This window comes from Aquila chrysaetos, chromosome 3 (genome assembly GCF_900496995.4).
Source record: "Aquila chrysaetos chrysaetos chromosome 3, bAquChr1.4, whole genome shotgun sequence".
Taxonomy (NCBI): Eukaryota; Metazoa; Chordata; class Aves; order Accipitriformes; family Accipitridae; genus Aquila; species Aquila chrysaetos.
In genome coordinates this window covers 20318573-20344297 of record NC_044006.1, presented here as the reverse complement: position 1 = coordinate 20344297, position 25725 = coordinate 20318573, and the positions used below count along the sequence as shown (strand labels likewise).

Here is a 25725-nt window from a genome sequence, read left to right as displayed (position 1 = left end):
TAACAAAAACCTGGCTGATTAAAAAAAACCTGGCTGATAAAAAAATGGATGGAGTATAAAAGAAAATATGTCTGCATATATAGTCTTAAATATAGATGGTTGGGTAGACAAATGCATCTAATGACATAAATATCAATTTTCAGAGATTGTATCTTAAGCGTTCAATCTGTATCAATCTCTCCAAATACGCACTCAATGCTTTTCAGTGCATGTTCTCTATTAGATGATCCATGAACAGCATTAGACAAAATATCTTGTGCAAACTGAGCTCGAATTGATTCAGGAGAGGTCGCTTTTGCCACTTCTGGATCGGTTGGACCCATTAGTTGCCTCCACTCTTCCACAGCATTTTCCTTTGTTAAGATCATTACCACCGATGGGCCCCTGTAAAATCAATATAAGGAAGCTCTTACACTATTCTGAGATGCAGACCTATCTTTGACTTAGGAGGTATCATGAAGGGTTATGATAAGCATGACGCTATCTGAATTTTGTTAAACTGTTTAAATTTTAAAATTTGTTTCTGAGTGTTTTGTTTAAGACAATATCCTATATTTGAAAGCCAAAAAGACTATGATGATCAGCTATTTGGATTTGGACTTTTTGTCCTAAAAAGATTCTCACCCAATCACTTCTGAAGCAAGACAATGCATACTGTTTTATCAACAGCTATACTAACAGTATTATGAGGAAGATATTTGTCCTACATGGGAAGAACAAGGATTCCATCAGAAGTTAGTTCTTTTTCTGAGAAAAAAATCCAAAATAATAGTCACTATCCATAAGTTTGGAAAGAGTTTTAAATCCTCCTTTTAAAGGAAGAGTGTTCCGTACTAGAAGCCACTAAACTTGCCAGAAAGAGGGACAGAGTGCAAAATCCTTAGCCCACTTTGGATGTAGCATGTTTTGTTGGCAGTGTAAATTCAAAGTTTCATGTACACTTACATATCTCCGTATTGTATAACAAGACACTTACTCAGTCATATACGTCACTAAATGTTCAAAAAAGGGTTTTCCTTTGTGATCCCTATAAAACTGTGTAGCCATTTCACGTGTTAAAGCTTCTTCTTTAATCTTTGAGATGGTAAATCCAGCCTCTTTAACTTTTTGCATAATGTCATCTAGGACAGTAACAAGCAAACTCATTCTTGATTGAAACAGTTTAGATGCAAAAAAATTTAAAAAGTTTAGATGCAAAAAACCACCCCAACTTTAAAAGTTTCAGAAAATACTAGATGCTTTTTTAAAAAAAATCACCAACACCTATTAAAATTCTACTTACAAGATCAAACAATTATGGACAATATGACAAACCCTGCAACAGGCCTCTAAAATATATAGAAACCATTGTCATAGCACTAATCCAGCTCTATGCAGGTGACAAACCCAGACTGTTATAAACTATACCAGTAGCACTCACTGTTGTTTCTCACATTGGACAGAATGTGGACTGTAGTTGTAATGCTCTATCACACACCAGCTGGCCTGCTAAAATCAATGTGGATTGTTCCAAGATGGGGAGAAAGACTCACAAAAGCCAATGATGAATTAACATTGGAAAGGCTACTGAAATTTGTCAGGAGAGAAAAGAAGAATGCCAAGAAGAGGCTTTGGATATAAGGTTTAAAAAAGTGGCAGCAAAAATCTTTATGGTAAGATTCCAAATTGTACAGAGTGTTCTTTTTACTTTGACCTTTCCTCCTCATTCCCATTGTCTAATGGCAAGTTAAACCAAGGACGGGAACGCATCTAATTGAGCAATGACCCCTTTTGAGTCAGTAGAGATACCTGTCTGAAATAAGTAACATGAATTTGGAAAGCCTCTCTCTTCTTTGACTTAGAAGGATGCTGGGCAGCTACTTTGCCCAAGTAGCTGGCTTTTAAACAGTTTAACTTAGCTAAGAACTCTCTCACTTCAATTCACTGCCATTCTTGCAAAGAAAGAGCTATAGGCAGCTTAAGCAAAGAAATTTGAGATCTCAGTATGAATTATGCAAGCCCTATAAAAGCATTTCTCTGTATGGAAAAAATATTTCAGAGAATGAAAAGAATGCATCTGACAGGATTTACTGCAGTGTACATTGGTAATATTTTGTAGAAATTACATCAGTAGACATAGCCCATACTTTCTAGATCACTTACCTTTATGCTTTTTAGCAGCTGCAGGTTTGATTAATGCCAAAGTGTGCTCCTGAGGGAAGAAGAACTGTAATTCCTTCTGAGCATCATCGGGTGTAGAACTACCATGCAGCTGATCAATAGGTATGTTGTTGACTGCATACTTTGCACGTAAACTAAGTCATTAAAAGAGTGAAGTTACTTAAAGGAATAGCCATTTTGAGCTTTAACTATGACTAGCCTTAACCCAGTGAATATAAATTAATGTTGATCTGGCGACTTAAGTGCTTGATGATCTCTCTGTAGGAGTAAGAAGCCTTCATTGTCTACAAAAAGAACAATCAACTTTTTAATTAACAACCTGAAATACGAACACCTTTCCTCCCAGCTCTCATCTTGTTATATTTCCAAGATAATACCTGTTCTTTCTTAATGAAACAGCACTTCTGTCAACAACAGGTAAGATGACACCGCAGCAGTTTCTTAGAACAATACAATAAGCAGGTAAAACTAAGATGTCCATTTATAAAATGTGTAGAAGAAACTTAAGTCACAAATAAAATATTCTACTGATGCAAAGTTTTCATTAAGCTGAGATAATAAGCATCTGTTCTAAAAAATAATGGTACTATTTCAAGAAAAAAAAAAGAATGAGATATTACCAATATTATTTCTCTGACTCAAGAGATCTGCTTTCACTTCAATACCCTTTTTTAAACTCAGCTTTTCATTGTGTTTAGCAGCCATTATTTCTGAAAAAATGCTATAGTTTCTATGCATAATACACTTCTTCCAAGAAAAGCTTAACAAACTACAGAAATATGTATCAGTTTCCAGATGATGGCACTATAGCTACACCAGTTGGAGTGTGGTGTTCATTGAGATGAGGAATGTGAAAGTAAATTGGAAGCTGTGAATGATGGTTTACTATTTTAAGTATTACCTGTTCGGATTTTCCTTCATAGCCTCTTCAACAGTCTTTGGGCCTAATAAATCTCTCCAGTGTGCTACTGCATTTTCTCGTGTTAGAGCAAGTATAAGAGTTGGACCACTGCGAAATGGAAAAACTGGCATTAAAAAAAAATATGAAACTGTAATTTGTAAAAGTAATTTGATTATACGTAGTCCAGGCTTGGAAAACGAGCTCTTATACTGGAGGATTTTAAAACCAATATCTGTTTAAACAGATACAGTCTGATAAAAACTTATGGGGCTTAAACATGAATTTAAATTTCACAGTTACTGAACGTTACTACAACAGCAAGTATGTTATAGAATTGGGCTATGTCTTTATCATTAGACATAAAAATGCTGATCAGCTCCAAAGTTTTTGTCCCAGCCATATCCCAACTTCCTCGGAAGGCAATATCCAAACATGATTTATTTTTCCTCCCTGAGGAATCCAGCACACAGCCTGGATGAAGATTTCAGAGCTTTCCTACAGACAATCTAAATGCAGCCTTCCAGAGCGGAGCTCAACTGGTTTCACCCAAATCAATGGAATTTGCTGCTGACTTTGACATCATACATACAGAGATGGAGTAGAATCATAGAATAGAATCATAGAATCATTTAGGTTAGAAAAGACCTTCAAGATCATCGAGTCCAACCATTAACCATGCCCACTAAACCATGTCCTTAAGTACCCAGTCCACTCGCTTTTTGAATATCTCCAGGGATGGTGACTCAACCACTTCCCTGGGCAGCCCATTCCAATGCCTAACAACCCTCTCAGTAAAGAAATTTTTCCTAATATCTAACCTAAATCTCCCTTGCCTCAACTTGAGGCCATTTCCTCTTGTCCTATCTCCAGCCACCTGACAGAAGAGACCAACACCCACCTCACTACAACCCCTTTCAGGTAGTTGCAGAGAGCGATAAGGTCTCCCCTCAGCCTCCTCTTTTCTAGACTGAACAGCCCCAGTTCCCTCAGCTGCTCCTCATAAGACTTGTGCTCCAGGCCCCTCACCAACTTGGTTGCCCTCCTCTGAACACGTTCCAGCAACTCAATGTCTTTCCTGGAGTGAGGGGCCCAAAACTGAACACAGTACTCGAGGTGCGGCCTCACCAGTGCTGAGTACAGGGGAACAACCACCTCCCTGTTCCTGCTGGCCACACTATTTCTGATACAGGCTAGGATGCGATTGGCTTTCTTGGCCACCTGGGCACACTGCTGGCTCATATTCAGCTGGCTGTCAACCAGCACACCCAGGTCTTTCTCTGCCAGGCAGCTTTCCAGCCACTCTTCCCCAAGCCTGTAGCGCTGCATGGGGTTGCTGTGACCGAAGTGCAGGACGTGGCACTTGGCCTTGTTGAACTTCATACGATTGGCCTCAGCCCATCGATCCAGCCTGTCCAGATCTCTTTGTAGAGCCTCCCTACCCTCAAGCAGATTGACCCTGCCTGCCAACTTGGTGTCGTCTGCAAACTTGCTGAGGGTGCACTCAATCCCCTCATCCAAATCATCGATAAAGATATTAAACAGAACAGGGCCCAACACCGAGCCCTGGGGAACACCACTTGTGACCCGCCGCCAACTGGATTTCACCCCATTCACCACAACCCTCTGGGCTCAGCCATCCAGCCAGTTTTTCACCCAGTGAAGAGTGCACTTATCCAGGCCACAAGACGCCAGTTTCTCAAGGAGTATGCCATGAGAGACAGTGTCAAAGGCCTTGCTGAAGTCCAGGAAAATAACATCCACAGCCTTTCCCTCATCCACTAGGCGGGTCACATGGTCATAGAAGGAGATCAGGTTGGTCAAGCAGGACCTGCCTTTCGTAAACCCATGTTGACTGGGCCTGATCCCCTTCTTATCCTGGACTTGCCACGTGGGTGCTCTCAAGACAAATCGTTCCATAATCTTCCCCGGTACCGAGGTCAGGCTGACAGGCCTGTAGTTCCCCGGATCCTCCCTCCGACCCTTCTGATAAATGGGAGTCACATTGGCAAGCCTCCAGTCCTCTGGGACCTCCCCTGTTGACCAGGATCGCTGACAGATGATAGAGAGTGGCTTGGCAAGGACCTCTGCCAGTTCCCTCAGTACTCTTGGACGGATCCCATCAGGTCCCATAGATTTCTGAGTGTCCAGATGGCATAGTAGGTCCCTAACTAATTCCTCCTGGATTAAGGGGGGTATGTTGTGCTCTTCATCCTTACCTTCCAGCTCAAGGGGTGGCGTACCCTGAGGATGACTGGACTCACTATTAAAGACTGAGGCAAAGAAGGCATTAAGTACCTCGGCCTTTTCCTCATCACTGGTTGCTACGTTCCCTTCTGTATCCATTAAAGGAAAGATATTCTCCTTGGGATTCTTTTTACTGTTAACATATTTGTAAAAACATTTTTTGTTGTCCCTTACAATAGTGGCCAGATTTAGTTCTAGCTGAGCTTTTGCCTTTCTAACTTTCTCTCTGCATGACCTAACAAGATCCCTCTACTCCTCTCAAGTTGCCTGCCCTTTCCTCCAGAGATGATAAACTCTCCTTTTTTTCTTGACTCCTAGCAAAAGTAGCTAGTAATTTTTAAAAACCTCATTTATTTACCTGCTGTACTTGGGAATTACCTCATCTGCAGTTGTCTGATCTGTTTTCAGTTTTACTAAACTCTCAGATACATGGGTATCTTGTAGCCATGTATCATTCAGGCTAATTAGTCATTGTGAAAATTTCAGTCTTATTTATAGATCCACATTCTCATTATTCATTCAAAGTACCTGGTCATTTGCTCTAGAAGGACTGGGAAGTAGTCTTGATTTTCATGCTCTTTGTAGAATTCACGTGTTTGTTCTTCAGATAGGATTATTTCTTTCTGCATTGCTATTTTGAAGCCATCGTCCTTTATTCTTTGCAGGACAGAATCTGTTTAATATATTGAAATAACGCTAAATTGCATCCATTCATTAATTTGCACATTTGTGAAGAAATGACATGGGCTTTCCAAGTATAATGTTAAATTTTTACAGGTGAATTAATTTCCTAATTGAAGAACAGAAAACTAACTTAAAGCAACTGCTGGAGGGCTTCAGTAGTTGCCTGGACACTCAGAATGCTGATGCTCACCTTCTTAAGGCCTTCTCTCACTTCAGAAACCTCAGTAGGAACTCCTGACTGAGAAATATGATATGTGTTACTATCACCAAGGGAAGGTCTAAGGTTTGAATAGGTGGATATTCATTTAACCAAGTCTTACAAGACCACATGTGTAAGTAAGCAGTATTTGGCACAAGTCAAAAATGACTCTATAATTACCTACACTGCAGAACTGCTGCTCTAAGCACCATACCGGATAACAATCAAGAAAATAAATACACAAGGAGAGGTCAAGATTGTAGTCTTTAAGATCTCTGTGTATATAGGTTATTTCAAGTACAGAGGTCCTCAAGTTATAAATAAAAATGCTGTCTAGAATCTAGGAAGAAATGCAAATATATGCCCGAGAAGAAAAGTAAACTTGTTTGGATGGAGCTTCATGCAAATGGGGTAGATTTTTTGATACAATCTGTAAAATGTTGTCTGTGTAGACTTGCCCTTGTGCAGCACTACCTTGTGCAGCACAGAACACCCTGGGTCAGATCTTTTTCACCTTTCCACTGATCTACTTTGGAACTGCCATACAAGAACAATACCAGCTACTTTATTATGGTAGGAAGTATGATCCCCTATACTTTTAAAATGCTAGCTTCTCTGAGAGGTCTTCTAGAAACATTCCATCCAAATATACAATTTAAAGACGTTCTTGAAAAATCAACCAAAGGAACAAAATAGCATTGCCAATTACATTCCCAATATATCAAAACCATTAACCATGTAACTTTTTTCCTGACAAAGATTACTGTTGACTTAATGCTAGGGAGACAATATAACCTAAGAGCATTTCATTAATAGAGTTAGAATTTTTACAATTCAAAATATGAGACTTTTTCTATACCCTAGATAGAAAATGTAGTTATTAACACTTACGTCGTCTTTCCTTTAAGAGAGAAGGTCTAATTAAGGCCAAAGTCTTTTCAACTTTTTGGTCTGTCCGCTTTATTCCAAAATTTGGGAAAAAGAAGGCAAGTTGTCTACTGGCATCTTCTACACTGTCTTGCACATCACATATATTTAATATACTCTCAGTTTCACGGGTTCCCTCCAACCTAATGAGACACAAAGTAATACAGTATTTAAGTCACTGCATGCATTGTGTTAACAGTTGACTTCTTGAAAATGTACTTTCTTAAAGTTTAGTGAAACATAAGAATAGAATGCCAAACTAAGTTTTTATTAAATTCAGATTCATGACTAATGTTTCTGAGAAGATAATTATTAATCTTCTCAAAAAGTGCCTTGTCATGTGCTATGAAAGAGAAATCTCAGCCATGCAGCTTTTCTAATTCCCCTCTAGCTTATTCAAAATAGCCTGTTTCATGAGACACAATTACTACTGACAAGTGTACAGTGTATCATGAATGATCAATAAAAGGATTGTGCTTAATTCATGTATAGCATGATCATAAAAACAATAGCACTACAGAACTGTCTTTAACAGAGATACTTCTCATTGTTACTTGCCTGTATTTCTAAGGTTTATTTAGCTACGTAAATACAGTCATTCTTGGCTACTTACAGAAAATGCAATATTCCCCAGTTGTACTAAATTAATGCAGAAAGGGATACAGCAGACATCAACAAAAATATCAATTATTATGGCAAGTTCTTTTTTGGAACAGTATTTAAATTCATGTTGCTTTAAGTAAATCTCTTGTCTAAATATAAAACTCGATCCAATATTCGAATTCTTGTGAACACTGTCTTTATTGTCTGATTCTGTGTATGCAACTATCATCCTCTTTAAAATTCTCTACAAATACTTGGCATAGGAGAAAAACAGACATTTCAAGATACCATGGTTATGAACAGCTAATCCTTACAATTTTTTATGCATTTTGGGAGGGAGAACAAAACCCCAAACCGTCCCACTTGTTTGCAGGCTTTTACAGAGTGGTCCCAGGGAGCACAGCACGATTCAGGTGTCCCCTGTCTCCCTTGGGCCACATCTACAGCTTCCCAGCATACATAGGAGTAAACATGGGCAATGCTGGCAGTCACTTTGTCTGGGTGAACTAGTATGAAGTGGAATTGCATGGACTACATCAGCTTTGAAGTGTAGCACTGTTCCCATTCAAGGCTAGTTCTGAAACAGCAAGAGATCAGTGCCCTTTGCTTGTCACCTTTACCTAGGAAACATGGAGTTTCTATGTTCCCACAGGAACTGTGATTGCATGGCTAGTGGTGGTCCTGTGAAGGACCAGGTGAAGAACTCTGCCTGCTCTCTGGACCCTGTGAACCAGGGGAACATGAGCGTCCATAAGAATATGCCTTGGTTTATGGTGTGCTCTGAATGCTGTAACTGAATCACATATACACATTTTCACTGGGAGTTACCTGTCTGGCTTCTCAGCCTCAGGCTCATCAGGCACACTCTCACTCGATTGATGTAGTTCTTTCCAGTGGGGAATAGCATCAGTTGCTTCTTTTTTAGTGATTACCAAAACGTGGCATGGTCCACTCATCATGAATTGAACAAAATCATCAAAATCAGGCTAAAAAACATAATTTTTCCCCAATGACTTGCTGGAACTCTGAGTTTATCATCAGAAATGAGACAACCATCCTGTTCAAATCAACTCATACTTCCTGTTCTAAAATGGCATTCACATACATTACTCAAAACCCTGTCAAATTGTTTGGGAAGTTTTTTGATCAATCATTTGAGGCAACAACATTTTAAAATGTCTAAAACAAAATTAACTGAGATAAAGGAAGTCATGGAACTACACTAAGCAAACACCACATGTTCTTCCAGGTTAAAATGCAAATGACGAGAATGAAGAGAATGATCTGGAAATTTGATGTGCTCAAATGCTATGCTTGCAGTAGCACATATAGTGTGACATAACAAACTGCAATACAGTTCCATGAATAATTTTTGAAACTAAAAATCATGTACCTGGCTGTAAATATAGAACACTGAGATATTTGCAAGACATTTGTAGGCTTTTCTTTCATTCTCTTTGCTATGTTCTTTTCACTCCCTTCAGTTTCAACCTTCAATCCTATAAATGTACATTTTCATCAGAAAATAACTTTTGAAGCTGTTGTGGGTTTTTAATATTTTTTTCCTTGTATGTCACCTTTTTCTTCAATATTGTGAATTGCCTCAAATATCTTCTCTCCTTTTAAATATCTGACTAAATCTTTTCTTTACCAGTCACCCTCATCTGACTGTGTATGATACATTTTTCCTTTAATAATACAAGTATGAAATATTCACATGTATGCTTTCAATTCATTGCTTTTCTCTTTCAATTATCTTCATATCTATGCATACACTTAACCCATTTCACAAGATGAACAAACTCGAAAGATACAGAATGAATGCAAGTACAAGAACATTTAGTATGACATATAAAGGGAGTATTTATACTGTTGTGTCTTCAAAAGTACACTTGCTCATGTTAGAAGAAATAGGTGTGGCTATTACATTTGGCTGTCCTGGATCACCCAGCTTCATCATTAAAAAGAAACAATTTCTGCTTCCTGTTATATCTGAAGGTCTATTGCCTTGAGTCTCCATTCTGTTAAAATAGGCAGCCTCTGGACCTTCAGCAAACTTGCAGAGTATTAAATTGGGAATAATTTTGCCCACTGAGCACAAAGGAATCTATATTCTATTTTGTCACGTTAACATAATTATTTTTCAGCCTAAAATTACACTTAAAGAATGGCAAGTAATTGGCTCCTCAATATGCATAGGGCCCTCTGGACCACTTCTTATAGTTCATAGTAGTTTTGTTATTCTACCTGTCCTGATGGAGATCTGCTGTGGTGTACTAGTGCTGCCATGTATCAAGCATTGCATGCTTCTCTGTCTTTGCTCCTCCCACATCTCCCTCTACACCTAACTAATCTCAAATTTGGCTGCTGTTCTCATGAAGATGACTTATTTTTACCTCTATTTCAAAACTGCCTCTGTCTAAACTACAATCCCAGCTTTGCCAAAACCAAGCTCTTCATGACTCCTTACAAGCTCTCCCTGTTACTTCCTTTCTAAACCATAGGGCAGCCATCTGGTGATTATTATCAGATTTCTTTTCTCCCTCTGGCTTCAGCAGGAACCATCTTGTCTCATTCATTTGGAATGCCACAAGAACACTTTCCCAGCTTCTTTTCATTATGCCAACCCTTTCATTGATCCCTTCCATTGGTCCTTCTAATAATATCAAACAAACTAGTTGTCTGCATATAATTCCAGCCTCTATCTTACGCAGATCTTAAATAGGAGAAGGTATAAATATTTGCTAAGCAGCTTCATTTTTGTGATTCAGATCCTTCTGTAGAGTTAACTTTAGCTATCATACTGCCAAAGCACTTGACAATATCCAGGTGATAGTTTGCTAGACCACTGCCATTTAGTGGTGACCAATATAATTTCATTGTTTTCTTGAACTTTCTGTCTGTTCTTAGCTATTTGTTGTCCCCTAATATAGGATAGGGCCAGAAAAATAAACTTCAATGAAGATGCTTTCTTTTTCTGCCTGTGCATGTGCTTATTCCTAGTACTATCCCATGATAAAAGCTGTAAAGAAGAAAAAACGTAATATATACTGCCACTTATTTTCTGTCTGGAAGAGTACATGTCAAATAGATACATACTGTCATATAGATGACACTGGATTTTGGTAACATGCTACATTTCAGCACTGAACAGCCTATGTTTAGGGCCACGACTAAGGGTCATACACATTCTAATAACAGAAAGGACTACAAAATCTTTTGGTATTTAATTGGAGTTCAGTTTAATTCAGTTGGAATATTAGAGTTCTACCAAGCCATATTTTTATGAATCAATAAGAAAAAAAGAGAGATACTACCTCCTTTTTTCTGATAATATCTGCTTTTTTCTGTGTACAAAGTCTACATTAATTCAGTTCTTCAACATACTAAAAATTCACAAGACAGAGATTTGCGAACACATATAGCTACAATGATATGTTTTACCTGTTCCTTTTGTTTAGCTTTTAGTTTGTTTTTACCTGTTCTTTATTCCGGGCATAGAACACTCTGATCTGCTCTTCAGTTAGCATTTTCTCTTCTGCTTTTTCAATGTCAAATCCTGCATCTCTAATCTGCAATTATTCAGTTATTACTTGGTGGAATTTGAGAATGGATATATACAAAATCATATGTTACTGTAAATCTAAAGATTGATTAATTTTGGAAGCTATCTTAAGTTTAAAATTCTCTGAAGTATTGCAAATATAACTGCTACGTTTGCCTAAACTGAAGTTCCAGCTTTTCAAAGCACTTCACTAAATTCAGGATTATAACACTCACTAAGTTAATGTTTGTGAAAAATACAGTGCAGTTCAATGTATGTATTCCTTCAGTACTTAATAATCCCTTTTATTTTACATTGAATAAACTCATTTTAACCATTGTGAGTGATTAACATGCAACCAGTTCTAAAAATGTTATTATAACCGGTATTATAATCATAGTAGTCATATAAATGTGTACTTGTCAACAGTTGTTGTATTAGGCTAAACTACTTGGCTTTAGAAACAGCAAATAAACAAAAATGAAATGTATTTTATGATTATCAATTTTAAGTTACATTACTGCACTAAATTCAAGTATGTGTAAGAGATGGACACTTACATGACTTATATCAAAATTCACAGTCCACTGGTATGAGGTTTATACCACATACTGATATTTAAACAACAAAGGCACTGCCCAGCCCCAGTACTGATCACACACCAATATTAATCTGCTTACCAGCACTTTGCTCTTTAAAAGCCCCTACGATGCTGCCGAGTGCTTCCAGACTGCCTTCGACAAGGCTGAGTGTGGAAACAGTATGTGTACACACCTCATAAGGCAGTGCAAAGGCAAAGCCAAGGAGCAGCTGCCCGGCTCCAGCTAAATTGCTTTCAAGCACAGCCTGCTTTTTTTGCCTTTACTGAGCTTCTTTCCTTTCTGGCCAAGGTAGAGTAATTGCAGAAACAACCTATACAGTGCTCCAGTTTTCCTTCCTGCAAAAGTCACTGGCCCTGCCATAATCCTTTTTGAAATTAGCATAATTTTATCTTGAAATCTAGTGTTATGAGGCATATTTTTTAACAGAAACAGTGAGAAATTCCTGTAATTGCAATGAGCTTTACTATTGTATCATATTCTGGAAAGCAAAAGAATTTTTCTTTCACTGTGTGATGGCTAAAACAAATACCGAATTCTTGGACGCACCCTGGCATACTTGCTGGAATCACATTCTTCACTGCACGAACAAATATTGCACTACTGACAAATATTAGTGTACAATTACTAGTGCACATGAATTAGCCTTATCATCTACACACATATGTTGTCACATCTGTCTGCACACACACTCTCTCTTCCATAAGAAATTGGTTAGTTGATTTTTGTGTGCCTACAATTCTTTAAGATGTTATGTGAAGAATTAACTTCACCACCACAATCTCTAGCTCTTGTTTCTATTGTGATATGAGGGAAAAAAGACACTTTTCTGTTTGCAGATTTCATGTGTCGCTGATCGGCACGGTATAAATCAAAGTCACACCTCATCTAATGACATAAAATATTAAAGCAATAGTATCAATCTGAACACCATATTATTTCAGGTCAAAATTATAATGCTTTTATCATCCTTATCAGAGAAGCATTAACAGATCTTGTTCTAAAGCCTGGGCATAAATTAGGATCTACTTAATCTTACATCTTGCTACTACGCATCTTAACTAAATAGGATGAATGAATCTTTTCAAATTCTGTCTACCTTTTGTTTAATTTCTTCTACACGTCCCTTTAAGACATCATCAGGTTTTATAATTCCAACAGAATATCTGACTACTACTTCTGAAAAAGGGAAAAAATCATGTGTCAATGAATACATTTATCAAAATAAATACACAACTAAATTTTCCATTAGTTACAAGTGGGTTTCTCTAAATAATTCTCCATTTTAATATTGAGATGGCCAAACAGTGGTTCCAAAAAATAAGGGACTCCAGAATTTAAAGCATGTCTTGGAGTGCAGGACCATCCTTGGCCATCCCTGGAATCCACATTCCTGATGAACCACTGATGTTTTGGGTAATATGGTGGAGAAATGGTTTGCATGCAGCTAGGTGTGGTGGAAAAACTGCAGTTTAAGATGGATGCTTTGTCTACGGAGCTCTGTATGTACAAGACTAGAAATTTGAAAGGAATTAATATTACTAAGGAAAATTCACTAAGTGAAAATCTGTATGAATATTGGAGATTTCCAGTAAAATACACATTTCTTGTCATAGTAGATGTTTGTTTCCTTGGATTGTGGATGCTGAAGTAACACATGCTTGCTAACACAATCTAATGTTTAAAACAACAGGTGTTCCTGGTTGTAGACATACTGTTACAACACCCATAGCGTACAGATCCCTGCAAAATGACAGAAAGTGGTCAGAAGAGAACATAAACTACATCATCTTTGCAGAATGTGAAGCGTACAGTTAAACATTAGAAGGTAATTCAATCAGATCCCAAACACTGTAGAAGAACTTAATGATCGCTCTAACAGAAACACCAGGCTACTACTTTGGTTCCTATACTAGAAAACACTCATAGGCACCTGCCTGTGGTAAGGAAAATATTCCCACAAAATGTCAGTGTATTATGGCTTCTGAAGGATCCCCTAACCTCAAGCTGAACCCAAGCTGAAAACTCTGTTCCCTGATTTTGTTGCACATTTAGGTTCCATTGATTAGTGTGAAGTCTGTACATAATTGCTGAAGGATTTGTGATACTGTACGACTAGATCTCAGAGGGTTTATGAGAAAAAAAATAGGCTAAAGCTGAGGCCAGGAATATGTCACTTGAACCATACAATAAAGAAGGCATGAAGAGGAAGAAGGGACATGACTTAATCCGCAACTGTGATCTAATGCCTTCTTACACGAAAAAAAAGGCAAGATCAAGAAGAAGGAGAGGATGGAGGAGTTTATTCCATCTCAATGTTGCCAAATGGCATTCTGCGTATACATGAAGTAGTAGGAAGCTTCAGTAGCCACAGGTAACAATAAGAATAGAAAAGATGTAGGTCTCAGCTCATGACAAGCCTGAGATAAATCATAGACATGAAACTCACAAAGAGGATGGTGCTTATTTTTCCATCTTTTTGGAACCTTATCCTACTATTGTGGATTTATGCTTATATGTAAGTCTGTTCTTTAATCTGGTGAAAGTTAATTAAAAATAATCTGAGATACAAGGCATGCCATTCCTTCACAGATTAATTCTTCCAATCCTCTCAGGTTGCCCCCATCTTTGTATTCCTGCAGAACATCCAAGGGTTAACAAACACCACCTCAACAAAAGTGCATAGCTAACACAGGGACTGTGTAGAAGTGACTTTCAGGCATTGGTTTTACACAAGAAAATTTCCTGGCACATAGCACTGCTGCTATGTGCCAGGGACCTGAAGTATGAAGGTTCCCAAAGAGGGGGTGAAAATACTAATGATGACAGTCCGATATCTTAATTCCTTACAGAAGAGAGCTTCCCCTCCATTTGATATCCTCAATCATAGCCTCTCATATTATTAACTCAATCAAAGGAAGGTCTGTTAGTGCTGGACATACCCGATTCTTAATCAAATAACTAAAAAGACATTTGTTCTTTTTCTTTCTGTTAACATTTCTAAAATAAATCAAATATATCTACCCTCAGGTACAGGCTCCTCAACCGTCTCTTCCGATGATTTCTCTTCTAGGAAAACAAGTTCATCTACCTAAAGTAATTGTAAATAGAGTAAAAATACATCACCAGTGCGAAACTGAAGTCACCAAACAGACTGTCAGATCTTTACAACGTTTTTAGTTTAACCTAAGATCATCTTTGCTACCCTGGAAAGCAAGCAATTGTAAGAAAGACCTTGGGTTAGCCTCATTTTCCTTAACTGAACTACAGTTTGTTAAAGTTTCCTTTTACTGTAAGCGGAGTTCTTTGATCTCCATTTTCACTCAAAACAAGCAATAAGACATGATTATTTCCCATGTCTGTATTTGTTTCATATGATGTATTGCTATTAAGTTATATATGAAAAATACTTAGTCCTGAAAGAAAAAAGATGACTAAAACTCTTACATGTTAGTGACATTTTGTCCATCTCTCCATTCCTTGCATTAACAGGCTAACCTGTAAATTTCTTAAGCTTTTATAAAGTACCATTTAATGGAAATTTCTAAAAAAAAAAAACCCCTCACATATGTCACTTTACTGTTAAGAAAAAAATACAAAAAATTAAACGTTACCAAACCCACTATCACAGGCATTTAGAGAAACCATGTAAGTGTAATAAAAATACTCATTTATATTTAAATATTTGTTTTGTGAGTACCTCGTCACGTTCCTTCTGTCCGGCTGCAATTTCCCTCTCTTCTTGCACTAGCTCTGTTATTTTCTTACTTATAAGAGGAGCATTTACACCTCTCACTATTGTAATAATTTTGCCATTCTGTAAAAGAGAAAATAATACTCTTGGTGAGTTCTCGTCACTTAGTTTACACATTTATTTAAGTTTTGGAACATGCTATATCTCACTATTTTTTCCAGCAACAGGACTACTTCCTATGCCCACTGAAGTGAATACCAAAGCTACTACTGCCTCTACTAGTTCAGGATGAACCTTTCTTGTTTTACTTCCTCCCTTTCTTCTCCACCTAATTTTCCATGTTTATTTCTAGGCTCACCATTAATAGTACAGTCAGAAATAAATGCAAATACAGAATTTACTAGCTCTTAATTTCTGTAACATGGAGTTTTCTATCTTTTTATTTGTGTTACATTTTTCAGTGGGTGCTCTACCACATTCAGGCGCACCATACTGAAGCTAACTACTGGTGATCAAAGATACTGCTAACTTCACTTGGCCAGCATTCAGATTCAAACCTGAAAGTGTCCCAAAAGTATCGTTGTTCTTGGCCCCTAGTTGTGGGAATTCAAATTGTAGCACCCTGAAGTCAAAAAACCCACCGCCTCCTAAGTGAGCAGTGTTCTACAGTGGAGTCCTAGCAGAACAATCCTCCTGTATCCATCAGTGAGAGATAATAAATATATTATTAATTGTTGCAATTGCACAGGTGTGAGAAATGCAATTTTATTTGTTTCTCTTAAAAACCTGAAAGTAGCAGGAAATGTAAAGTCTTTTTCCCTGAGGGAAAGTGTGCATAAAATGGTCATTTTGGTGTAGGTACTTTATGTGAGGCAACCCTGGAAAAAACTTCCATGGATTTCTCACTAAGTAACTACCAAAACTGTGGCTACCACAAATCTTCTGTGGCTGTATGTACAGCAGCCACAACAAAAATGTGCTCGAGAACCACAGATTTCAGCATGGGAAACAGCCTCAAGTAAACATCTGATGATATGATCCTACATACTGTAAAATGTAAAGATCTGATTTATACAGCTTCACATTTCTTTTTAATCTACTGAAAAATTAAAGCAAAAGTAGGCAGCACATTAAAAGAAACTGATGTGATGTACTTACAACACAAAAAAGAAAGACAGGTTCACATTTATTCCTAAATGGTTGCAGAGTTGGAATGCTGTCAGCCTCTGCCTGAAGTCAGATGAAAAAGATTATTTAAAGTGTGTATATGTATGCATATATATACATATAAACCATTTTGCCTGCAAGAAAACTGCAGTCTTATATACTTCGGTGTTACACACTCAAACTGCAGTCTTAAACACAACTAGCAGTCTTTACGGCACTTGCTGGTGATGAAGAAAGAATGGGTTTGGTAACATGGGATTGGCCTCCCTTCATATTACAGCAGCTAATCATGGAAAAATACCTTATCCTAATACTGTTTTCTCATGTAGGTTACAATAACATACATAAATGAGGAAGCAGTCCACACAGTCTTGATGGAAGAGGTTATCCACTGTATTAAGTTCTTCGTGATGTGGTCAACTGTATGAAAGCACTTGAGATTATCTCTGAACATAACTGCCTGCTTTTCTGTGTATAAAAAAATACATGTATTTTCTGCAAAAAATGCCTTGATCAGGCAATTGAAAGTTTTCAGTAACATGAAAAAGGATGAGCTTGGTCAACATCTGGGAGGAACTGAATCTGTGAAACAAATTGATCTACTTTAAATATGATGTATACCTCCTATTTTATACTGCTAGTGTAGAGGAATATTTTTACTACTACAGTTTTGTGATAATTTATTTTTCAATTCCCCCTTTTTGTTCTCTTAAAAATGAAATACAAGGGAATATTTGGGGAAAAGATGTAACAGCATTTTTCAGGGATGTAAGAATTTTAAATGTGATAATCCATAACGTGGAGACTTAAAACTAAAAATCATATAGTCTGGCTTTTGAATGTTTCTGCAATCTTATCAAGGAAAACAAGTTGTGGGATATTGGCTCCCTTTCTATTATAGCTCCTTCGATATTTGTTACCATTTCTATTCTACCTCTAAACAAAGTCTGACGAGGAGATATGCAGAAGAGGCAACCAGGCCAAAACTATGATGACTCAGTATAAGGACAGTAAAATGAAAGCTCTGTATATGCAGACAGATAAAAAGATATATTTAAAATAAAACGTAAATAAAGTTCCAGACAGAATTCACATCCTTACCACCCCAAAATGCAACACATCATCTTCACCAAACTCGTTCTTCAGTTTTCTGAATAAATTCACCACAGCTTTGCAAGGACCACACCAAGCTTGATACACATCTATCACTAAAATGTAATAGTTTGGAATTACAAAGAGCTGACTTGTGGAACTTATAAAAGGAGACACATTTATGAGTGTGTTGGAACAGTACTGGGAAGGCGTTCACATGCATCTTTCAGTCCTCTGCTAGTCAATGAATGAATGCATCATGAATACATCAATGTATTCAGTGGATACATCATGGTTTCCTCTTTTATTTCAATCATTTTTGACATCAACAACCTACTTCACAATACTGTTTGAGATGATTAATCCAAACAGCTACATTTCTCTCATATTCCTTTTCCTTTTAATTTTTCTTTTTCTTTTTCCACTGTTGGTTTTCATTCTTATCTAGATCTGTATTCTACAGGATTTTTACCTCCCTGAGCCCATGCAGATCATTTCTTTCCCATTACTATTCATCTGTACATATGATCCCATTACAGATTTGTTCCTTCTATCTAAACACAATTCCTAGGAGACCTAGGAGACATTGTTATTGGACTGAGCAAACTGAAAACGGGATAATACACATCATAGGACACGCGCTCTCAGGAATGCTGACCAATTAACTTCTAAGTACAACTGTACAGTACTAATTTAGTCTGTTCAAGATTTTAGCGAAAAACTTCCACAAAAGTGCCCAACCCCCTACCATACAGAATACCATATTGGAAAGGTATTTTCTAAACATTGGTGTAAAACAGTGGATAAAATAATGGATAATATGATTTGTGAAAAGTATTTATCATAGATGACAGTTTATATTCATAACAGAATACATACATTTATAAATATATTAATATAGCCTTTCTTTAAGAAATAATATAGCACTAGTCTAGATTTATGACAAGTATCTATTAAAGATGATATGATATATAAGTATGAAAAACTGTACATATCTTCATGAGACACTGAACTGTACATATCTTCTTGAGACATTAAACAGAAAATAGTAAGTTAGTACCTACTACACCTCTTGTCAGCAACATTTCATCCCACTGGTTTTGACTGGTTATTATGGCCTGAAGTAAAATGAATTGTCATTTTAACATCTTAAAATGGCAGAAAAAAATCTATTAATCTCTAGAATTGTTCAAGTAATTAGAATGTATACCTGGAACTGGATTTCTTTCTTCTTGCCTGCCATTTCCCTGTGATTGTAGGAAACATATCAAAATATGAAGCACATTTAACAGTTTTTTAAAAGAACATGTGACATGCAGAACTGATTTATATGGTTTTCAACACAGCACTGCCTTCCGATTCCCTTAAAAATTAACTCAACTGAAGCCCCTACAACAATGGCAGTTAACACCCCACGCCAGACTTCTGTGTAGCAATATACAATTTATTTGCAAAACCCACATAGCACAGGAAATAGAATAAAATTTAGTTTCTTAATCTGTTAGGGTCTGTCGTGGTTTCAGCCCAGCCGGTAACAAAGCACCACGCAGCCTCTCGCTCACTCCTCCCCCCACGCCGGCCCCGGTGGGATGAGGAGAAAAAATAAAGAAAAGCTCGTGGGTCAAGACAAGGACTGGGAGGGATCACTCACCGCTTATGGTCACGGGCAAAAGACAGGCTCAGCTTGGGGAAGAAACAAAATCAATTTAATTTACTACAAGTCGAAACAGAACAAGGATATTAGGAAGTAAAACCCAACCTTAGAACACCTTCCCCCCAGCCCTCCCTCCTTCCCGCCTCAACCCCACTCCCGGTTCTCTCCACCTCCTCCCCGCGGCGGCGCAGAGGAACAGGGGACGGGGGTTGGGGTCAGCTCGCCACACCTTGTCTCTGCCGCTCCTTCCTCCGCAGGGGGAGGACTCCTCACCCGTCCCCTGCTCCACCGTGGGGTCCCTCCCGCGGGAGACAGTCCTCCACGAACATCTCCAACGTGAGTCCTTTCCGCAGGCTGATCTTCAGTCACAAACTGCTCCAGCGCAGGCTTTCCCATGGAGTCATGGCCATCTTCGGGGGCCTCTGCTCCCCCGCTCCCCTCCATGGGCTGGGGGGGCACAGCCTGCCGTCTCACCAGAGGCTACAGGGGCATCCACCTCCTCCGTCCTCCCCCTCCTTCTTCGCTGACCTCGTTATCTGCATCGGTGTTCCTCTCACATTCCAATCCCCCACTCACTGCCGGTTCCTCTTCTTAAATCTGTTCTCCCAGAGGCGCTACCGCCGACCCTGATGGGCTCAGCCTGGGCCAGCGGCGGGTCTGACTTGGAGCCGGGGAAGCTTCTAGCAGCTTCTCACAGGAGCCACCCCTGCGGCCCCCTCCCCTGCTACCAAAAAAACCATGCCACACAAACCCATAACAGGGTCTTCAAAATCTTTTGTCCTCAACAATTTTTCAAGCTTATAATTAATCTGTTCAGAATGGCCACAGGGACCTTGGATGGGAAGACAGCTGCTGTAACAGTGGACTGTTTCAGAAAAATACTGATTAAAGAGCTTCAACTCTAATGACATCAAATCAGGCTTCCTATCTTCTGGGATACATGAAAAGCAATGACTTACATGTGTCCCATAACTAAACTCCCAAATCGAACCCTGATGCATTCATCATTCTGTCATTAATAAAAAATGTCCTTCATATTTTTATTATTTTTTCAATAGATAATAAAGTACGAACTGGGCAGGAGAACTCTCAGTTAAGTTACATATATGGAAGTTTGACTTCAGCTTCCAAATGGAGCTTGACTGAACAATAAATGTTATCACTGCATCAGCGGCTCAAGTGGAGGTTTCTGAAGTTCTTGATTAAGATGGTAGTCTTTGTCTTGGGGAAAATGAAAGTGCCACCATGAATTTGACCTCTACTCGCACTGGTAACTGACAAGTCAACCAGCAAATATGTCCAGAGTTTGAACTATCCTGGCATTCCCACTGGAGCTGCTCCCTTAAGATCACAGATTGAGGCATAGTGCCAAATGTGAGAACTCTTACCCTGATGCTTGTTTCACATTTCATCTAAAAATATTATTAAGGAATAAAATTTTAAATGCAGGCTTTCTTCAACTCATTTAAACCATGTAGCGAGACAGACTCATTAGCATGGCATTAATTTCAGTCCTTTAAAGACTCTGAGGACATGATGCTAACTATTGAAACCACAGGGAACTGACAGATGAAAATATACCATATTAGTAGGAAATCTTCAGCAAAAGAGCATGTCTTTCACTGTTACCCACAGTCACTGAGCAATAACAATCAATGCATTGCAAGACTAGATCTACAAAACATATACCACATACATGACAATGGACTATACTTACCAATTGGCCTACATATGCTCCCCAATTAAAAATGTGCAGTCATGCATTCTCAGATGGCAAACAAAAGCACTGCAGAACAGACACATGCTACTGTATGCAAATATGCAAATATACATGTTAATCTGGCATAGTAGCTGTATGAGACAGACACGTGAAGATACATGTGACATCTATACTTTTAAATAAAATTTTCACATAACACATTCTCTCAGTAATGCAGGCAGTATTATACTGATAAAACATGAACAGACAAGCACGTTTTCTCTGTTATCTATGATACAGGCAACAGGCTTCGCCAACCTTGATACAAGGCATTTTGCTATCCACACTTCATCAAGTATGTGCAAACACTATACCTCTTACCACACACTTTACAACTGAAACTGCTTCCTCGGACTATTCACATATAAAAATAGACCTGGGTGCACACTCAGGTACACTGTCAAACAGACATTCAAATATGCACATTTTCTGCAGATAGACATTTGATGTCTTAGCATAAACCTTCATACACATATATACGTGAAAATATCCAAGCACTTGTGAGATTTTGACATGCACCTGTGTGTACGTACGTACATACAGACACATAGTTCCCTGTGCCTAAGCACTTGTGTACGACAGCGGCTCCTGCGTGCTCCTAGGTAGCACTCTGATGGACTGTCTGCTCCCTACCCTTGAGTTCTATGAAACTGGATAAAATACAAAAAATCATGGATGGAAAACGCTCACTGAGGTACACCACACCTCAGCTTGCACACCCATGCATGCCTGCGTGCTTCCACAAGTACATGCAAAGACTCACATCCTTCCGCAGGCACCCAGGCATGTAAGCAGGCACCTCCACTACACAGGTGCACGCTTACTGCGCAGGCCCACTCCATAGGCACGCCTAGGTGCTCACACATGCGTGCACACACTCTTGTGTGTAAGTCCCCTTTCTGCGCGTGCGCGCACACACGCGCGTGCACAGAAACATGGGCAAGTGAACAAATGTGTGGCCAGACGCCAGCTCAGGGGCAGTGCGCTACGCGGGTTCCCATAACCAGGACACTCACATGCTCCTGCAGCCAGTGGTTCGACAGCCTTCCCCCCCCCCCCCCGCCCCGCAATGACAAGCACGCCATTGCACAATGGCTTGGGTGCCTGCTCACCCCCGAGATAGGGGCCCACCCAGGAGCAGATGGGCACCCCCAGCCCCACGCCTGCCTGCACACCTTGTCCCTGTTCCAGAGCAGCCGCTCACCCGGGGACACCCGGCGGCTGCCCAGCTGTCACCCGCCCAACGGCTCTAACGGCCTCCCCAGGGCCATTACCCCGCCCCGGCCCCCCTCGCTGCTCAGTCTCCAAGGGTCATTCTTCCCCTGTCACCCTCTTTCGGCAGTCTGGGGCTGACATGGCCCCGAGCTGCGGGCATGCAGAGAGGGCACTGGGGAGGGAGCTCGGGGGAGCAGGAGTTGGAGGAAGCGGCGCCATTTCCTGCAGTTTTTCCCATTTCTCTCCCTCTAGGCAGAATCCAACCTTACCCTTTAAAAGGTGAAAAAAATTAGCCTTGGAACCTAATTAGCAATCTGCCCTCACTCTGTCTTACTTGCAAATTGTGAGACGATGGGAACAAAAAGAGAAAATTTTTTGTGGAAGTCGCGGTGACTAAAGGAGGGTCTTGAAAGCCAAATAACGGTGACCACTTGTGCTTACGGGCTATCAGTGCAGGTCTGTGACCACATTGGTTCAGAACAGAGTATCGTTTTTCAGATGCAAGCTTGCATCTCAGCAGCCCCCAAAATCCGCAGAAGGTAAAGGCAAAGTTCATTTATACAGATGGAAAGCACAATTGGTCCAGAGTACAGTGTGGCAATTTTCAGATAAAACCAAACTCTTAAAAGACATCCCGGCTGGTGAGAATTTCTTTATGGAGATACAGGTTTAAGAATGATCGCAACTCAAACGTAGGTGTCTCTAAACTGTTCACATTTCACATATGCACGTTGTTCCTGATTTATAAATTGTCCAGGCTTCCAATTTACTTCTGAAGCCCTGCCCAGGCATACTAAGTCCTGTTATGTGTATCTACCACATCTTGAGAAAATCTAGTTTCAGTGGCTTTCTTGTCACTTTTCTTAAGCTTTCTGGGACTGCTTACCAAAGCATGACTTGCAAGGCCCCTACTGAAGGGTTAATTTTATTTCCTGAAACTAATATGAAGAAAAAAGTAGGGTAACAGCACTTCAAGGAGTTAGAATAAATGTTCTTTCTCACTGTTAAATCATCCCAAGTTGAAGGATATTTGTTCTGCGGCAGTGTGAATGAGGCAACGCTTCCACAGAGCTGCAGAAGTCTTCAGTGCTGAGGTTGTGCTATGCCCTAACAGCTTGGATTAGATCAATTAGGTGGCAAGACAGACTTTGCATTCAGAACAGAAATAATGCATTTATATAGCCAAAACTGAATCACTTCCTACCTTTTTTGACTGGAAAACTCTAGCTTTGGAACTAGCATAAACTCTGTGTTGGCCTGCTTGGAGTGGGGGAGTGCCCACTGAATAATCTTTCTTTTCCTGCATGAAGTAGGAAAACAACTTTCGAAACCTTAATAGGCTTATAAAATTAGAAAGAACTACAAAAGATGAGATATTTAACCCACCTGCCATGTGGAAGTTAAAGCCCCAAAACATAGGCTATGTTTTTGGGGTTTCCTTTGCAAACTGCTAACTTCTTTATCCAGACCACTTTCTTCATGAACACTCATTTTTTTATATATTAGAAAAAAAGAAAGTCTTGAAGAGAAAAACAAGAATGAGGTAATGTTCGTATACCAAATGTTAAAAGGCTGACGCAGCCTGTTCTTCAACTGCTCTGCTAGAATGGATTATATGTATGCTTTGTATATCACAAAATATTTAATGCAAAGGGATCTCATTCATAAATTTGGTATTTTAAAATACCGGACTTAAAACAAGAGGTTGATTTTCACTGCACCCATCCCCATCAACACATTGCAAAATTTAGAAGCAAGTATTAAGTGAAGATCAGAGCTGTGTCATCTGTGTGCTAATCAGCAGCTGGACCTCTTCCTCTTGGGTGTCATGCTGTGCCTCCCTCTTTTTTTTTTTTGTGATCATCAACATTTCAGTGAGGAATTAGGTCTACATATTACTGTCTAATAATCTTTGGGTAAAGGTATATGACTGATTGGGCGTGGTGTAGGAAGGAAAGGAAATTAAATAGTAAGGGCCTTGAATAAAGAAAAATATTTTCTCCAGCTTTTTGCCTTTAACCTCTTCCTTTCTATATACTTTGATCACATAGTACTAGTGTGAATTTATTTGGGGAATAACAGTCAATGACTGTTTCTTCTCTTGGTCCCTGGGATGATGTTTGAAACATCATATCTACAGAGACATGAAAGCAAGACTTTGATTGGAGGTTGTACCTGATTTCCATGTCACTTTTTTCCCCCCCCAGACAAAGGACTTTCTTCTGTCAGTGTTTTAGCTGCCAAGTTAGGCTGTTTCAGTGCAGCTTGTTGATTTTATATGGTATTCTTCAGTAATAAACACTATAAAAAACCTCTGCGAGTCTGCACTTTCAGAGGAACAAGTATAATAAAAAGATGCTTCTTTAGGTTAGAGCATATAGTTCTGTAAAATTCTTAATGAATTTAATGATGACATACTTAGCTTATCCAGACCAGAATTTTTGGTGGTCATTATAAAAGGCATCAGAGAAATGGGGTTAGGAGTTTACTGTCTTTTTTTTTCTAAATCAAAATGATTCTGTAAGTATTCTGAAAATATGCAATGGATAAACCAAAATGAGTTCATGATGGATGACTACATAATTTTTCTGAGTAACTTTAAAACTATTTCACTCCATTTTGTGCATACCACTAGATTTCAGGTCTGCTCTTTGTCATGAGTTGTTAATCATAGAATCATAGAATGGTTTGGGTTGGAAGGGACCTTAAAGATCATCTAGTTCCAAGTGACTAACAGTCTTTTACAAAGTAATGAAAACCAGTTGTGGACATTGCTGAGACTTGTAACCTTTGAGACAAAACTAGAGATGGGTTTTCCCTGCAAGTCAGTGTCGTGGTTTAACCCCAGCCAGCAACTAAGCACCACGCAGCCGCTCACTCACTCCCCCCCCACCCAGTGGGATGGGGGAGAAAATCGGGAAAAGAAGCAAAACCCATGGGTTGAGATAAGAACAGTTTAATAGAACAGAAAAGAAGAAACGAATAATGATAATGATGACACTAATAAAATGACAACAGCAATAATAAAAGGATTGGAATGTACAAACGGTGCGCAGTGCAATTGCTCACCACCCGCCGACCGGCACCCAGCTAGTCCCCGAGCGGCGATTCCCCGCCCCCACTTCCCAGTTCCTATACTAGATGTGACGTCACATGGTATGGAATACCCTGTTGGCCAGTTTGGGTCAGGTGCCCTGGCTGTGTCCTGTGCCAACTTCTTGTGCCCCTCCAGCTTTCTCGCTGGCTGGGCATCAGAAGCTGAAAAATCCTTGACATTAGTCTA

General features: G+C 39.2%; 1 protein-coding gene across 1 annotated transcript; it reads right to left on the bottom strand.

The window, feature by feature from the left end:
- Positions 1–161: 161 nt before the first annotated feature.
- On the bottom strand, positions 162–19061 carry NME8 (NME/NM23 family member 8). The gene is made up of 15 exons (XM_030009718.1): positions 19025–19061; positions 18875–18932; positions 17824–17930; positions 16714–16785; positions 15562–15678; positions 14886–14952; positions 12961–13040; positions 11198–11290; positions 8547–8704; positions 7080–7258; positions 5834–5978; positions 3062–3169; positions 2143–2294; positions 977–1121; positions 162–384 (listed from the first exon to the last, which is right to left on the bottom strand). Exons 1-15 carry the CDS (start codon positions 19055–19057, stop codon positions 162–164), a joined length of 1737 nt encoding a protein of 578 aa, XP_029865578.1. The 5' UTR covers positions 19058–19061.
- Between the last annotated feature and the right edge of the window lie 6664 nt (positions 19062–25725).